Source organism: Sceloporus occidentalis, unplaced genomic scaffold (assembly GCF_023333645.1).
Source record: "Sceloporus occidentalis isolate IW3139 unplaced genomic scaffold, rSceOcc1.0.p SCAF_54, whole genome shotgun sequence".
In the NCBI taxonomy this organism is placed as follows: Eukaryota; Metazoa; Chordata; class Lepidosauria; order Squamata; family Phrynosomatidae; genus Sceloporus; species Sceloporus occidentalis.
Genome location: NW_028317034.1, coordinates 4,694,186 through 4,712,049, shown reverse-complemented (window position 1 = coordinate 4,712,049; position 17,864 = coordinate 4,694,186). Strand labels below are relative to the sequence as shown.

The 17,864-nt window shown below is 38.5% G+C and overlaps 1 protein-coding gene across 2 annotated transcripts in view; it reads right to left on the bottom strand.

Annotated features, from left to right (window-relative positions):
• The window catches only part of LOC149288043 (protein FAM184A-like), a 79,887-nt gene extending 68,865 nt beyond the window's left edge, over window positions 1-11,022 (bottom strand). For both annotated transcript variants that reach the window (XM_089492202.1, XM_089492203.1), the window contains exon 1: window positions 10,846-11,022. In XM_089492202.1, coding sequence (XP_089348328.1) covers window positions 10,846-11,022 — 177 coding nt within the window. The remainder of the gene's footprint in view (window positions 1-10,845) is intronic.
• Between the last annotated feature and the right edge of the window lie 6,842 nt (window positions 11,023-17,864).

The following is a 17,864-nucleotide window of genomic DNA, read 5'->3' as shown; positions in this document are numbered from 1 at the left end:
TCACTTACAGCCACCCTTTACCAGCATGTACTGGCTGACTTGGCATGATAGGAGTGTGATTGCTAACAGCAATCACAGTCCCATCATGCCTAGGTTACAGCATTTACTGGTTGGATGTGTAAGTGCTGGAACCTAGGCATGATGGGACTGTGATTGCTGTTAGCAATCACACTCCTATCATGCCAAGTCAGCCAGTACATGCTGAAACCTAGCTAGCTGCCCCCCTTGTGTATTGATGCTGCCAGCAGTATGGGGTCTGCACATCACTTACAGCCACCCTTTACCAGCATGTACTGGCTGACTTGGCATGATAGGAGTGTGATTGCTAACAGCAATCACAGTCCCATCATGCCTAGGTTACAGCATTTACTGGTTGGATGTGAAGGTGCTGGAACCTAGGCAAGATGGGACTGTGATTGCTGTTAGCAATCACACTCCTATCATGCCAAGTCAGCCAGTACATGCTGAAACATAGCTAGCTGCCCCCCTTGTGTATTGATGCTGCCAGCAGTATGGGGTCTGCACATCACTTACAGCCACCCTGTACCAGAATGTACTGGCTGCCTGGGTATGATAGGAGTGTGATTGCTGTTAGCAATCACACTCCTATCATGCCAAGTCATATTGCTAATTTTTTTTGTCCAATTGTGGTGTGTTACCTACTTTTATTAAAAATGTGAGTTTTTATTATTATTTTTAAAGGTGGGGGGTCATTTTCGGTTTTGGCTAAGTGAACCGTGAATGTTTTGGTCCAGAATTTTCATTTTGGTGCATCCCTAGAATAAATAGAACTATTTCATTTTTAATTATCCTGAGTCCTGAATTTGTAGTCACAAAACTTTCTAGGCCCAGAAATCAGTGAGAGGAAAAGTAAAGGTTTTGTGTTATTTACTTTATTTTAATCTGCATATTTTATTAAAGGCCATATTTTCTCACAGTGAAAAATGAGTGTGGCCCGCGCACGGATACAATTCTGATGAAGTGGCCCACTGCAGAAAAAACTTGGACACCCCTGGGGTAGACAGTGAGAAGGGGGGGGTAGGGAGAGGGTAGCTAGTGAGAAGGGGGGGTAGGGAGAGGGTAGCTAGTGTGAAGGGGGTGGTAGGGAGAGGGTAGCTAGTGAGAAGGGGGCGATAGGGAGAGGGTAGCTAGTGAGAAGGGAGGGTAGGGAGAGGGTAGCTTGTGAGAAGGGAGGGTAGGGAGGGGTGTAGATAGTAAGAAAGTGTGAGAGGGGGTAGATAGTGTGAGAAAGTGGGGATCTGATGGGGGAAAATGCTGTCCCCCCCAGATTTTTAGGGGTTCCTACGCCCATGGTTGCTTCTGTGATTTGTGCTAGTTTTTTGACATCATAACACAATGCACACAGCTGACGTTAGTAACTGGAGGTGAATGATTTTTGAGAGTTAGTGCCTCTAGGTACCAAAGATGGCTTTGCGTGGCTCCTGCGCTGACTGTGTGTCATGATGAAATACACACAGACACCTCGTTCTGCTGATAGGCAGGATTGTCGCGCAGCCTTGGGACTTTCCTTTCTTTCCTTTAGAAGCTCATAAAGCATAAAGGATTGGAAATGGCATGACATGCGTCAGTGTCTGCCTGTTTGTTCTTTTGTCTTTGCATGTCTCTGAGTGATGTGAGTTATGTTCTGGTGTGTGTACTTTTATTACCTCTCCAATAGGGTTGCCACATTCAAAAAGTGGGGAAACCAGCCTTAACACAGCATACTAGTAACACAGCCCTACATTTCAGTCATTTATTATTGTTATTATTATTATTATTATCTTTTATTTATATCGTGCCAACATTTAGGCAGCATTTATTATAGCCAAGGTTTATGACAAGACTAGAATTGACTAAGACAAATCGATACATTAGGTAGAGGGAGCCCTGCTCACAATCTTGAAGGAATGGGGAGAGAACAAACATAAGGAACAGAAAAAGGTGAGAGGTAGTAAAGTGGTTGTATCATTGACAGGGAAGTTCTAGCAACCGAGAAGGTGTTCTCTGAAGAAGTGTGATTTTTCTTCAATGTTGGGAGGGAGAGTGAAAGCTGAAGGTTCGGTGGAAGTAGGTTCCAAGTTATAGGGCAGCACGAGTAAAGTAGGCAGGAAAAGGAAGAGGTGATAAGTAAGTAAGAAAGCCTTAGGGCTAGGGTAGGGGAGTATTTTTTATGGGGGTACACATATATGGAGGAGCAGTGTTGCGAAGGGCTTAATATGTTAGTACAAGGATTTTAAATTTAATTATTAAGGTAATAGGAAGCCAGTGGAGGATTTCACAGAGTGGGGAAGCAGAAGATGAGCGGCATGCAAGAAAGATAAGCCTAGCAGCAGCATTTAGAATAGACTAGAGAGGAGATACAGTGGAATGTCAACCAGAAGAGTGTTACAATAGTCAAGACAGGAAATGATAAGGGAATGAACCAGAGTTTTTGTGTATTCTTGGGTGAGGAATGGGTGGATACGAGAGATGTTTTTAGACGCAAGTGGCAGGATCTAGTAAGGGACTGAATGGGAGAGAGATAGTCATGTTGTTAATGGTGATAGAGAATTCAGGTACTGGGGTGGAGATGGAAGGAGGAAAGATAATGAGTTCAATTTTACAAAGATTATGTTTCAGGTAGCCTTGTGGCATCCATGAAGATAGCATACAAGCAGTTGGTAATATGGGACATGAGAGATGGAGAGAGATCAGGACAAGACAGGTAGATGATACTGATTGCCAAGAGATGAAGCATAAAGAGAGAACAGCAGAGGGCAAAGAACTAATCTTTGGGACACCAACATGTAAGATATGAGTAAGATATCCAGGAGTATTAGAATGGAGAAGTGACATTTTGCTTTGGCAAAGAGCAAGTCATTGGAGACTTTTGTTAGAGCCGTTTCAGTAGAGTGAAGGGGTTTGAAACCATACTGCAGAGGAGGGAATTAGAGGAGAGGAAGTTAGTAAGGTGACTGTACACAATCCACTCAAGCAACTTAGAGGTAAAAATAATTAGTGAGATAGGGCGGTAGTTAGTCAGACTGATGGGGTCTAAGGAACAATTTTTTAGAATGGGTGTGATGAGCGCCTCATGCACCCAGCCTGCAATATGGCACATTGTTTACAATTTGCTGTCATATTCAAATGCAGACACATATGAATGTTGTACTTCAGCACCCAAAGAGGTTAACTACAAACAAGTTAAAATAACTAAAACATATGTTTACCCTCCAGTACCGAAGAGGTTAACTGACAGAGTTGTTTTTTTATTTTTTGTACCCTTCATGACAATGGCTGTTTTAACATTTCTGCGGTACTCATGCTTAGCTGTAATTTTCCTCTCTCTCATTTATTGTACCCACAGAAGTCATATATTGTTTTTTCAGGACACGCATGGCTTTCTTTAGATATCATTATTTTGATCATATCATCTAATTTACTATTAAGAACATTATACATTGTGGTACAAATTAAAAAATGACTTTTTATGACTTTGATTTGAAAAATTATTTTACTCATCTACAAAAGCTAATGAAAAAACCTGCTAAATAGATTCAAATATTTGTCCTTAGTTTAGAAATACCCAATGTTCTATGGTGTTTTGCTTTTTGCAAGTTAAAGGGCAATAAGTACAAGTAGGATATTGCAATTTTAAAATCATTTTTTGGGACATCTTTGAAGCCAGTCAGATTTATTTACTCCATCAAACCTTATATGTATAAAAACTAGACACCCCGCGGTACTTCAAATGCTAGCATCTTAACTCTTTCCATGCACTAATTCTATCACCAGCCTTTGTCGATATTTGTGGAAATGCTTTGTACAGGTATTCAGGTATGAATTTTTGCGAGCAGGGCTCTCTCCACCAAATGTATCGGTTTGTCTTAGTCTGTCAATTCTTGTCTTGTCATATCCCTTGAATTTATGTATTGTATTAAGCGCTGCGTAAACTGTTGGCGCTATATAAATAAAGGATAATAATAATAATAATAATTTACAGCTCCTAGTATAAGTCACTGCCAAACAATATGTATTCAGCAATATCTCCTGAATACAGTGATACCACCCATGCTACATAGGTTTGGGTTGTTTGGGGGATAAAAGGCAACATTTGGGAGGTGTGCATTTTTCAATTAGGAATTCTGTCTCATGTCCTACTTGAGACACCTTTGAACTCAGCCAATTCAATTTATCCCAGGGGTCAACAAATTTGGATCATTTTTATTTTCATATATTTCCCACTGGTCTGCAGTTAGAGGATCTTTTGTGGGCCAATACAACATAAAATACACTTTTCTTCAGTGCTGCACCACTTTGTATGGTAATGCAGTTAATCTCTTCAAGGGGTATTTTACACCATAAAGAGTTAAGCCTGTGTGTTTGACCATTATTCTAAGACCATACAGTAACAGACACACAAATGCTAATGTCTTATACTCACTTACAGTAACACACATGCTAACATTATACACCTATGTACACACACGCTGACACCATATACCAATACACACACTATATGCTGACATGCACACTCATGCTAATGCCATACTGTAACATACACAACACCATGCACGCTAACGCTACACTATTATAGACATGAACACACTGGCTAACACACACTGTATAAAAACACACACTTTAAAACTATACACACATACACACTGAATCTGGCACTAAAATACAGTAGACATACTGACTCTAGCACTATACATTTACACACATACACACTCACAGACCTGCCATCCCGCTGCCGTGAGGTGCCAAGGAGGGTCACGGAATGAACATTATGTGACCCTGCCAGGTGCCTCGCAGCACCCGCTTCACTGCACCTCCCCTGGAGGAAAGCATATGGTATCAAACTCATAATGGCAGAAGGTAGCCAGCAGTGTGGGAGCTCTATGAGGCGAGGGGGCTACAATGGTAGCCTTGGCCAGTTTTTAACCCCCTTGTCCTGTAAAAACCCTGGGGTGCCTGGAAGTTGGTTTCTAGTCGCCATATATTTTTGGAAAAGTAGACGCCCCAAATGCTGGTATTTCTGTGCACTAATTTTACCACTGTCAAAGTGTGTGGTAATATTTTTTGTGGGGTTTTTTTTCATACGCAATTCAGGTATATGTCACTGCCAAGAAACAACATAATAAGCATTCAGTAACACCTCGTGAGTACAGTGATACCACCTATGCATAGGTTTGTTGGGTTGTTTGGGGCTAAACGGCCACATTTGGGAGGTGGACATTTTGGCCAGTCTGTGCCCTATTTGGGACATCTTTGAATCTGGCCAATTCAATCAACCCTATCAAATCATACATTTTTGAAAACTAGACACCCTATGGGTATTTCAAATGCCAATGTTTGAACTATTCAAATACCTGAATTTTGGTGACGATAAAGCAGTAATTTTAGGGCTTTTAGGGTTTTTTTTAAAAAAATTTGTTGGAACCGGATTGTTTACATTTTTAATTTTTTTCATTTATTTTAATATTTACATTGTAATGGGCTCCATGGACCTGCATGGGGGAAAGACCACATTGTCGCTCCGGGGAGCGATCAGATGGGGCTCCTGCTGCAGTTTTCACTCTTGCTAAATGCCTTTACATCAAGGCATTGAAGCAACACCGCTTGGGAGAAGAAAGAAAACTTTGCCTGTTTTCTAAACCCATTTAACCTTATGATGTGCCTGGCACGTCATTTGTCATCAATGGGTTAAAGGTCAAATGTAGTGAGATAAAAACAACACCATAATTGCAGAAAACTTTAATGTTTGCTCATATCCGACTGATATTTTATGCAATATGTATGTGCCCAACATGTTATATGGGGAGTGTGGGAGCTGAAAAAGAGTGATTTCCAATATCCTTTCATTATAGTTTTACTGCAAATATGTCAGTATTTAAGGAATTTAAAGATTTATTTTTTTTCGTCACTACAGTTGTCCTTTAATCTATATGATAGATGCGTGGTCATTTTACATTTTCTTGTTGTCCGTTTTGCAAATGAATGGAGGGATTGTGCAGAACCTCCTTATATGAATGTGCCCCTTTCCACCTCCCCAAATAAATGCTGTGCAGGAGATGTGTTCAGACCTCAGTCCGCATTTAATAGTTTTTAATTGATTGTTGTGAAAATTCATCATACGTTACGGATATATTGATTTGACAGATGTGACAAACAGTAGACTTCATCAATAATCAGATTCTTTTCAAATCTGATGTAGAAGATGGCAGGATTATTGATATTCTTACGGGGATGCATACCATCAGCTGTCCAAGTAAGTACTTATTTTCAGCAATTCAAATCAATAGGAATGCTGACAGATAGAACCTTTGTATTTTAAACACATTATTCTTTACATGGCTGGTATGAAATCAGACAAAAAACACTACCATTCTCAAGTGTGGAAAAGCCATGCATCCAGTATGGTACCAGATAGAAACGTTAAAAATTGTTATTCTGGTGGCATTCTCAAACAAATTAGACCAAGCAGAGGGAGAATGCATCTAACACTTGTCTGTATATCAAAATAAACCTGTAAACATATTTATGGCTGGGGATAGAAAAATTGGAAATTCAGTTGCAATATGAAGCTGATTCTATGACGAACATAAGATTTTTCTAAAACTATAAACGCTCCTGCATAATATGTTACAAAGTAGAAAGGATTTTGCAAAATCCTAAAGACATTCCAGTTAGGCATTTCAGTAATCTAATTTGTAACTGTTAACACAACCGTTCTTTAAATAGAGCATTTTAATATTGAAGGCAGTTTCTGACATCTGCATAGGATATATTTTCTGTTGATATCTGTTGTCATTAAGCCAGGCTATATCCTGTCGAATAAAATCTCCAAAAGAGACAATTAAGACGGGAGAAGACAGAATTTTTTTACAAAATTTACTTTAAACCATTTTTTTATTACAACAAATTATTTTGTTCAAATTGATTTAAAGACTTACATATATGAAACATTATAACACGCATGGAACTCTTCGAGTTTGCCCCGGAGATCTCCGGGTGAAGCACCGCTTCTCCATTTGCCCTTTGAATGGGAACACCTCCAAAGTCAGCTGGAACTCCCACCGATGTCAGCAGGACCGCTCCCACCGATGTCACGGGACCACCCACCGACATCAGTGGGACCGTCCACCAATATCAGCGGGACCACCCACCGACATCAGTGGGACCGTCCACCAACATCAGCGGGACCACCCACCGACATCAGTGGGCAGTCCTGGCACGTCCCGCAAGGTAGGGCTCCGTGTAGCCATAGCGAAGAATTTCACAGATATGAACATATGTTACTGGTTAACCACAGAAAAATCATGTTCATGTTATTCTTAAAGTTGGAACTCAATTGTTTGTGGTTCTATTGGTTTTGGTATAAATTAATCTGGTTAATCTTTCTGTCCAGCCAAGTGGGACCAAACTGCTCAGCCTAAATTCAAGATACAATCCCAAATGCTATGTGTTGCTGTTTGCAAACAGTGCTTTTGTGTATCGAGAGAACATACTTAAACATAGCAAAAACTATTTACTGGTCCTTGTAAAGGGTAAAATATCAAATCGGGGCTCTGAAAACATAATAGATGGCCTTTGGAGTATCTGTTTTTGAGGTCTTAAAGAGAAGCAAGCAATGCAACAAAGCCAGCAGGGTTGCATGTTCTGGTTAAGCTAAAGCAGGAAACGGCCCCAATAATTATTCCTTCGAATAAAATATACACCATTATCTTAACAGATGCCATTTTCAGGGTTTTTTTGCTCAATTACTTGTCTTTGGCTGCTCAATCAAGTTTAAAAAAACCACAACAAAAATACAGAGGAGAACTGATGCATTAAGAGAGCAAGAACACCTCATTGTATACAGCCATAGTGTAAAATCAAGTACTCCAGTCCTAAATGTTGTTTGATCAAAGGCATTATAGTATCTGCTAACTTGCTCTTTTGTGCTGTGGATCTCTCATTTAATTGAAACATTGGCCAATCATGTGCCTATCAACAGCATGGAAACAACATCCTTGTAATTATACAAGAGCAAACGGTGTCAAAGTAAATCAGATCAGCGCTCCTCGAGTCCTGGCTCAGTTTCAAAATCCTCAGTATAAATTCCTGTATCTCTGAATTTAATTCTCTCACTTATTTTCTTCACAGCATTGTAAAAAATAAAATGTATTAGAAACCTACATAAATTGAAGCTGAGCGTGTACAATTATGTACATAAGCTTACGTATTTCTTTCAATAAATTAAATGGTCATTAGGAAACAGTGGACGTACCAAAAGGTTTAATAAAACATGTTATCTACAGTGTTCATTTTTACACACCTGAAATGGTAGATCTTTTAATCTTTATATTTTTATAATGATGCAGTGGCCTCATCTAGAGGAAAGGTCAAACAGTGTTTGGCTTACTAGTGTTCAGTAGAAAGAAACCAATTCACATAGACATGGTGCTCAATTAAGTTCTCATAACTCCTGGTCCTCTGTTGTTACAGTTACATAGTTAATTAGGTTGAAAAAAAAAGACATTTAGCCCATCAAGTTTAACCATTCCACAAACCCATATTAGTTGACCCAGAAGAAGGCAAAAAACCCACTGAGACAGCAATGTCGTCTCTAAGAAAAAAAAATTCCTTCTTGACTTGAAGTTAGTCAGACTCACCCTGGATCAACATTACCTTACTTACTTTTACTCATAACCTTGTATGCATTTTGTCTCTAGAAAAACATGCAAATGTTTTTTGGAATATATTGATTGAATTGGCCCCAAAAAAAACTTCAGATGGCAATCTATTCCATAATTTAACCGCCGGATCTACATATACCTAAAAGTGTCATGGGTGTAGGGTGACATTCAGTTATTTTTCCAGGTCACCTATCCATTTCACATATTGCTAACCAAGACATGTTAAGTGCTACCTTGCAGTATGTGCAGAACCATTACTGTCATACATCTCCATACTGCAAGGCAGCACTTTACATAAAATGGATATGTGTTCTGGAAAGATGGCTGACGGTGGTCACCCTACATAAGGGTCATTTATAAAATTTGGTACTAATCAGAATTTATAAATACTTCTGTCTACCACTTCAAATGTGTGGTTAAATTTGTTTGTATTTATGGATGAACCCAACAAACATGTATCCATTAAATCTGGCACTTAACATGATTTGTTGCTTTTTGCATGAACAACCAGACATGTCTGCACATCAGGAGAAAGCTGATAATGCAAGTTGCCTTCACCCAGTTATAGGTGTGATATAGATTGCTTAGAAAGGTTTTTGCAGATAGTGGAGGACAATAAGCTTTAACAGAATAGTCCTAGAACGCCAACCATGCCACCTTGGCTATTCAGTGGTATACCTAGGCAGCGGGGTCGACCAGTGTGTTGTTTTTTAGATTGGCAGCACAATATTCCTTCTACAGCAAAAGAAAACAATCCAGATCCAGATCCTGCTTGTAAGCAGAGATCAGTGGAGCTTGCAATTTAGTGTAGTTGCCTATTTCCAAGGAAACATGTAAAAACAAAATTGTGCAAGCATTTCAGCAGCACTGAAATGGTTAATAAAGAACTGTTTTAACTAAACTAAGAAACACATCTAATTTCCCTTAAAAAAACCTCAAAACAAGACTCAAACCTTAATCACTCCTCAGTCTTGTCTTAGATTCAAAATAGCTATATGCCTATCCTATGCATTTTTAATTTACAGTTTAACCCATAACCACTTCTGCTACGAGGCTGTTCAACTTAGTTCACCTTTAATAACAACATTTGGCCCCAAACCTCGTGTTTCTAAATGTTTTATTCCCACACCACCATGAAGCATCGCCACATATAAAGAAAACCATGCATCTGGATGATTTGCTTTAAATATCTCCATCCTCAAAAGCTGAAAGACAGGCAGGAACCGGTCCAATGTGTACTGAGAATTCCAGGGAGGTAGCCAGGTGTACAGAGTCATTCGTAACATCCACAGGAGTCTCGCTCACACAAAGCAAGATAAAATATCAAAGGTGACTATAGGAAACCCTACTTGTGATAACATCTTAAACAAGAGAGGGCTAGATAAACTGCAGTAAAGCATAAAAACTACCGGTAACCCATGAGACTAAAGAAATAAGAGGTAAATTGCTGTATCACTATAAAAAACATATATTAAGCCGCTAATGATCTTCACAAAAGGACTCAACTATCAAGTACTTTGCTAAGTTGACATAATGATTAATACTACACCAATAATATACCGCAGCATAGGTGATGTTGGAACGCTTCATGGTAAGGAAGCTGCTCTGAACATCAGAACGGGTCATTTAGATTGCAAGACTGTGTTTACAAAACGCTTTTCTTCGGGGCAGGGGCACAAAATCACTGTCATATCATTCCAATTCTTCTGCATGTACAGCCACACATGCAAGGCCATGTAGCCATGTTTGCTTGTTAAATAAGCTCATAAAAACTACTGCAGGTAACTGCAATGAGATTAGACCTCTCCATTTTTTTCACGTAGGTTCCTCTTCTATTTATCATTCCCCTTAAACATGCTCACTAACTTTAACATTCATAAGTATGCAGCCTTTTAATTGTCGGCCATACGCGTCCATTTAACAGTATTTGGCTACATTAGTTAATTATATTCTTCAGTCATAGCAATATTATGTTTTCAGATCATTAAAATATTGCCAACTTTTGAAAGCAAGCATCAGTGACATCAACTTGCGTACGGCTTCTACTGATTAACCAACTCATCCTAACAAATATATAAATAAAATATTATCACATGCTACAGAAATCATGTAAGTGCTATGATCTGAACACAACCGATTTACTGTAGCATTTATCTTGCTCTTCACAAGTGTTAGCAGACTCTACCTTTGTCAGCTGGGCTATCTTCTTGCTCATCTTGAGGTGCAGTTCTGCAGTATACTCCATGCTCATGCCGGCTTGATGTGCCATGATGCCAGGAGAAGAGGGCACAAACTTGGCAGCACTGGCAGAAGCCCCTCCACCGTGATAATTATGTTGGTGCCAGCTCATTCCAGTCGCCATCTTCAACGTCTCCAAAGCCTACTCACCTCCCCCTAATAGAACAGTGAGGGAGGTTAGGAAATTAACGATACTCCAGAGGTAAAAAAAAAAACAAAACACAAAGGAATATGAATATAAAAAAACACAGAGTGGTGATGTGCTGCCTCAGGGAAGAGACTGTGCCAAGTGACTAAGGCTAGCATCGCTCCCCCTCCCGTTCCTGTGTGTGTGTGTATTGCACAGGCTGAAAAGGGGAATCCAATGAAAGTAGAGGAACGTTGTAAGGGGGGGAGAGCATGAGAGAGAAGACAGGAGTCACTGCATGTCTATGTATATACATTCATAGACACTGTGACAGCTGGGCCTGCACAGACATGTATTTAGAAAGAAAGAAATCAAAGAATTACCGGATATTTCCCTGTGATTTCAAAACGGTATTCGTCAAAATAATGATAATATATATATTACAATACACTGTATGTGTATAGCTTGGATAGCTGATAGATATGTACAGAATAATATGTTGTTGATATAGGAGGTTAGGGGTTGCCATAATCAGCTAAAATGTTGGACAGATATAGAAAAATGCTACAGATGACTGGGCATATTAGACTGGGCAGATAAAAGGAGCAGTGATGGCTATTTTTCCCCCCAGAAATCAGTTAAATAATCTCAGTTCAGTCTGCACACTTTTTCAGTGGTTTAGTAACTCTGCTGGTGGTCACCTTTTTTGGTGAGTGAACCTGTTCAGCCAGGTTGTCGTGCAATAATCGTATCATGACAATAATTTTAATTTATTTTTCTCAATTTTACATCCAGCACTTGAATCTCTAGCACACATACAACTGGTATTTACTATGTATGCTTGCAAATAGCCTAAGACTATGTCCTAAGTGCAACATATGCGCAAAACATGTCTAGCCGTTATAACACAAAAGTGTTCTGGATGGCCTGAGAATCAATCCTTACGTTTTTTTTTACCATTATTATAATTCTGCTTTATAACCACGACATATACAGACTTTACTCAGCCAGGTTCCTTGAAAATAGTTTTGAGTGTACACTTACAATACAATCTCATTTATGGCTCGAGTTGGATCAATGAACCATGCAGTGCCTTTCCATGTCTTCAACATGATTGCCTGCTTGACAGGTGAGGGAGCCAAGCGAGCAAAAAGGAGATTTGCCACAAAATGTGTACGAGCGAAACACTAAATTAGACTGTAAACTCACTAGTAGGATTTTAACCTTGGCTCCTTCTCTTCCCGTGCTAGTATATCTTAATGAGTGTTCATTTTATTGTCAAATTATATATTGTCACTTTAATAAATGTGATGTCATCAAATGTTAAAGAAATCACGTATGGCCATTAGCAGTAAATTTAAATAATGTAAAGCAATTGAGTTATGTTTATGAAAACAATAAAGTAATATATATAGTTCTTAGACTGCCCTTTATGAGACTTTCCAGAGCAAGCTTGAAATGTTTAACAGAGCTAAGGTAGTGAGCTTGGTATTTATCATTTATGTGGGTCATCAGAAGATTTTCCCAGGTCCATTTTACAATTAGATGTAACATGTCTATCGAACATCTTTTCCATGACTGTGCCAGATTCATTTATTTGAAGAGGAAAAATAAACACCATGGGGTTTAGTGGATCAATCAGCAAAACCACTGCATCATACATACACACTGTACGGTGTATAATAACAGTGCCCCAAACTTATATATATATATATATATATATATATATATATATATATATATATATATATATGAGTGATAATATATATCAACATATTAAGATAGCAAGAACTATAGACAGATCTAAATGACAGGACAGCTAATAGTCTATGAGCAGTACAGAGATGTTTATCCAACTGGGATATTTATTTTATATATATTTTATATCCAACCTGTTTATCATATAGATGCACATGCACAATGGATTACATCCACGGGATTCATACGGTAAAGATATATCTAATTAACTATATAAATCCATTGAGTGGTATACAAGTACCTGCCAGTGTGTTTGCTGCCTCCTGTTGCTAGGGGGGGGTATGCCTCAGTTGCTAGGCATCATATGCCGCCGCCCCTTGTTTTCTGACATCACGTCCGACCAACTGAAGCTCCACCCCTAAGTGGAGCGGCAGTTTGGAATTGGCTCGATGGCGGTAAGGAGCGCTCCCGATAATAAGGCATTTCAGTAAGTCTTGCGGATAGTACTTGGCCGGTTAGTTGCTATGCCAGAGTAACGGGGACCCGGTGATGGGGACCTTCTTTGTTACCGTTTTAAGGACTCGGCTGCCGCTTACAGGCTTAGAGATACCGTAAGGTTTCATTGTTGCGTGATATTGCAATCATTTCCTTTGTAGGCGTCTTAAAAAAAAAAAAGTCTGAGGTATCCATAAGCTTTATTTGGAAGAGCTGGAATGAGAAATTAAAATAAACGGAATAATATCAAATGCTAGCAACATTTAGTGCGCTTTTTTGCATTCGTCACAGATTGGTCCTGCATCTGACGTCATCTTACCCCCCCTGTAATTTTTTTAAATGTTTATTGTTAAGGCAAAAATACCAGTAAATAGTGCACATCCAAACTGTACATGTTTATTAAAAGGGGGGAATCTGTATTTGGGTCCCAAATTGAGTAGGGATAATGTACATAAAATACACACATGTATTTATGAAGGAAATTGTGTCATCGATCATGTACATTCTTCTATATGCCAATAGTTATTCTTAGTCAATTAAACAATTAGCCAACATCAGGTCACATACTTGCATATTGGTAAAGAGAAAAGTGTCCCTCTGGCCATTTGTACTCTTTGCCCAGGCAATCACACAATACATATACAAATGTATATTGATATTTTGATAAACAAAGAATGTAAACACAATCACAGCAAAGACAACATAGAAAACTTACGAGGTCACATTGAAATGAGCTTAGTGATGTCATAATGCAACTAGATTTTATGCAGCTGTTCACATCATGTGGGTTTCTCCTAGATATGTTGGACGGCGTCATTTAAGTTGACTTAAGGAGGCAGATTTGTTCTTAAGCATTAGAAAAGGGTAATCGCCGTTCATGGTATTAAGTACACCAGCATCACAAGGCAAACTGCTGGTTTGGCGATATCAAAAGATTATTTAGAAGAAATCCTGACTGAAGCATATGGAATATTAATTCCAAAGTAATACAGTACTTCACTTTGACAAACAGCCCACACTGTGTTTAAATTAATTTTAATAACCTTAATAGTTCAATAGTAATGCAAAACTGATTAATCTAGTATGTGTGTCATGAAAAATGATTGGCATCCATACACCCTGGTTGCACAGATCTATATGTCCTTTGCAGGTTGCCCCAGAACAGCCAAGCCTGTGTTCTGCATGTGGCTTGACGGTTTGTGGCCCCTACTTTCTTCAAGCAGCCAAAACAGGTTTGGAGAAACCTTTAAAACAAGTATATTTTTCTGTCTACTTCCGGGTAAATAAAAATGCATATTAAAGCACGTTGAGATCGTTTAGAAGGGCACAGGTCGTTGTTCATATATAGAAAAGTAGTGGCCATACCTAGCGCTTAACTCTTTCACGAGCTGCGTGTGAATCAGTGTACTCTCTGTAACACAATAATAACATCTAAAACAAAAGTGATAAATGTGCTCGGTGATACCCCCAACAAGTAAATCAAAGAACCTGTTCACAAAACATTTTTGACTTCTGCTTCCAAGAATGTTAACATGTCCTTGTGGATACCAATACATTGGAACAACGTCACATACTTGAAAAAAAATTAGATTGAATGAACATATAAGAAATATCAGAAAAAGGTTATGGGCAACATTAAGTATCTAAACATTCTTTGGATAAACATAATAAAAGATCAAATGGTATTAAATTGTGTGCAGTTGACCAAATTGAGAAACATTGGGGGTGATATTAATGAAATAAGGAGAGAAATTAAGTGCCGTTTTGTTTTGGATAGACTACAACTGAAGAGACTTAATGCAAAATTTGATTTCTATCCATTTTTTTTATTTTAGTGGTTATGTTGCTATCATCAGACACAATTGTCAATTTTTGCCACATTATTTGAAAGCATAGCACTGGCCAAAATCTCTTGGTATGCTGAAGGGAAACCCCAATGCTTCCGCATAGGCATTTTGGACAATGCTGTGCATCCATCTTTGGGGAGAACAGTTTGGGGAAGGCCCCTTTCTATTCTAGCATGACTGCCCCAGTGCACAAAGCAAGCTCCATAAAGACATTGTTGAATGAGTTTGTTGTGGAAGAACTTGACTGGCCGCACAGAGCCTTGATCCCCTTTGGGATGAACTGGAATGGAGATTGGGAGCCAGACCTTCTTGTTTAACATTAGTGCCTGGCCTCATAAATCTCTACTGGATGAATGGGCAAAAATTCCCACAGAAACACTCCAAAATCTTTTGGAAAACCTTTCCAGAAGAGTGGAAGCTTTTTTTAGCTGCAAAGGGGGAGGAGGACCAACTACATATTAGTGTATATGTAGAATGTGATGCCATAGAAGTCCCTGTGGGTGTAATGGTCAGGTGTCCCAATACTTTTGTCCATGTAGTGTATGTTACTGAATGTGTGTCTAGGTGTGTGAGTGAAAATATTACTGTTGGTGCTGTAATAGTTAGTGTTTGTGTACGTATGTTACTGTGTCTGTGCTACTGTGTTCATTTTGTGCTGTGGGATAGGGCTAAACATTATATAAAAATTAAATAACCTTGGGGGGCATAAAGAACTGGTGAAACTTTGGAGAGGCATATAGCCCATATAACCTTTCCCTCTGATTCCTTGCTGTGTTCTGTGTGATGGAAGTGTACGGTTTTTCAGCACAAGTGATCTCTTCTTTTGAAACCATATTCACAAGTGTAAGACGCTATTTTGTATGAATAAATTAAAACAATTAACCCCTTCAGGGCCGGTTTTTTGTTACTAAGTTTGCGCTAAAAGACCGGAGCCGTTTTTGTGTTTTTGGTATGTCTTTCTTCAACTGTTATTTCTCTCTTCTCAATTAGTGCACCCACACAAATCCTATATTGTTTTTTTTCAGCACAAGTAGGACTTTCATTTGAAACCACATTAACCCCTTCAATCCCAGGGGTTTTTGGTACCTCAAAGCCCAGAGCAATTTTGCCATTTTTGGGGTATGTCGGTTTAGCGATGATTCTCTTTTCCTGTGAATAGTGCACCCATGTAAACTATATATTTTTTTTTCAAGGAGAGATAGAGCTTTCGTTTGATACCATAGTTGGATGATTAGCTGAAAATTTAGAATGAGGAATTTAGTAAAAACTAGCGAAGATTAGAAAAATAAACTAATTTTTTTTTACATTTTCCCTCTGAATCCTCACAAAATTAGGTAAAGTGATGGAAAATCCCCTCCAAGTTTATCAATTCAGGTGTCCTGATTTCAGAAATACCTAATTTATATAGATTTTCCAGACTTTCCCAGCACCAGGGAGCATTTTTTTAGTTTTGTATACATTCAAATTATACACACATTGAACCAATGGGAAAAAATTATCCAAAATATATTCATTAACTTCTGATTTGGAAACCACCCTATATGGCCAGGATTTTAATCTATTTTGACCAGTATAGGGCAAATATTGCAAGGCATGCATCATGTTTTTTCAAATTTGGCATGGTAGGCTAATAACTGCAATAGTTGTCACAGATACTGATTACCCCCCAAAAATTATATGTTTATGAACAGTAGATAAGTCAAGCTGTACAACTTTGGTCATTTTGACACTTTTTAAACAGGGATTTTATCACCAATTGCTGCCAAATTTTGAGGTATTTTGATATTTTTGTGGTTTTTTTTCCATAAGTTGCTTTAGAGTTCATATTATATTTTGTATAGAATATGTGCAACTGCAGAAAAAAAACAAATTGTGTTCACCAACATCCCCCGGTTCCAACAAGGCCTCACATGCATGGTTCATGCATTTTTTAGGAAGCTATGAGGCCAAAACTGGAACATGCGCATTTTAGTTTTCAAATTTTCAGAAATTGGTTTACTGGGCCCATATCCCATTTGGGACATTTTGGAAGCCCCCCAATTTAAATTACCCCATAAAATTATATGTTTATGAGCAGTAGACAAGTCAAGGTGTTCAACTAGGATAATTTTGACAGTTTTCAGGCAGCCATTTCTTCACTGATGTCTGCCAAAGTTCACGGAAAATTTATTTTATTGCGTTTTTAACGCATATATTTCAATGTTGCAGTTAATTTCTTGCACAGCATATGTGCAACAGTGGACACCACCATTTTGTTCACCACTATCCCCTGATTCCAACAAGGCCTCACATGCATGGTTCATGCATTTTTTGAGGAAGCTATGAGGCCAAAACTGGAGCATGGGAACTGAATTCATTGTATGATGAATAATATAATATAAAACATAAGAAGTAAAAACCTCAAACTATCCAACAATATTAACACTATGATTGGGGAAAAGAGAGTATATTAACCAAAGAAAAAATGAAATTATTTTTTGTAACTGGCAATTGTATGATATTCCTTAAAACAGTTGCCAACCAGAACAGTAAAATATTGTGTCCTTCCTGTGCCCTTTGGCACAACACACCCTGCACCGTTTCTGTGTTTTAAATTTATTTGAAGTTGGAAGAAATTTGAAAGGAAAATGTTCTTCCTGAATTATCGGAGACACTGAACGGCCTTGTTCATCTGGAGCCAAGATTTCCCTGAGTAACTTAAGCTGAAAAGAAAAAAATGTGTATTTTGTGGTAGGGTTTATTTTTTTTTAAATTAAGAAGGCATTGTGAGTTGCAATCTGCCATGTATTTGTTTTCCTC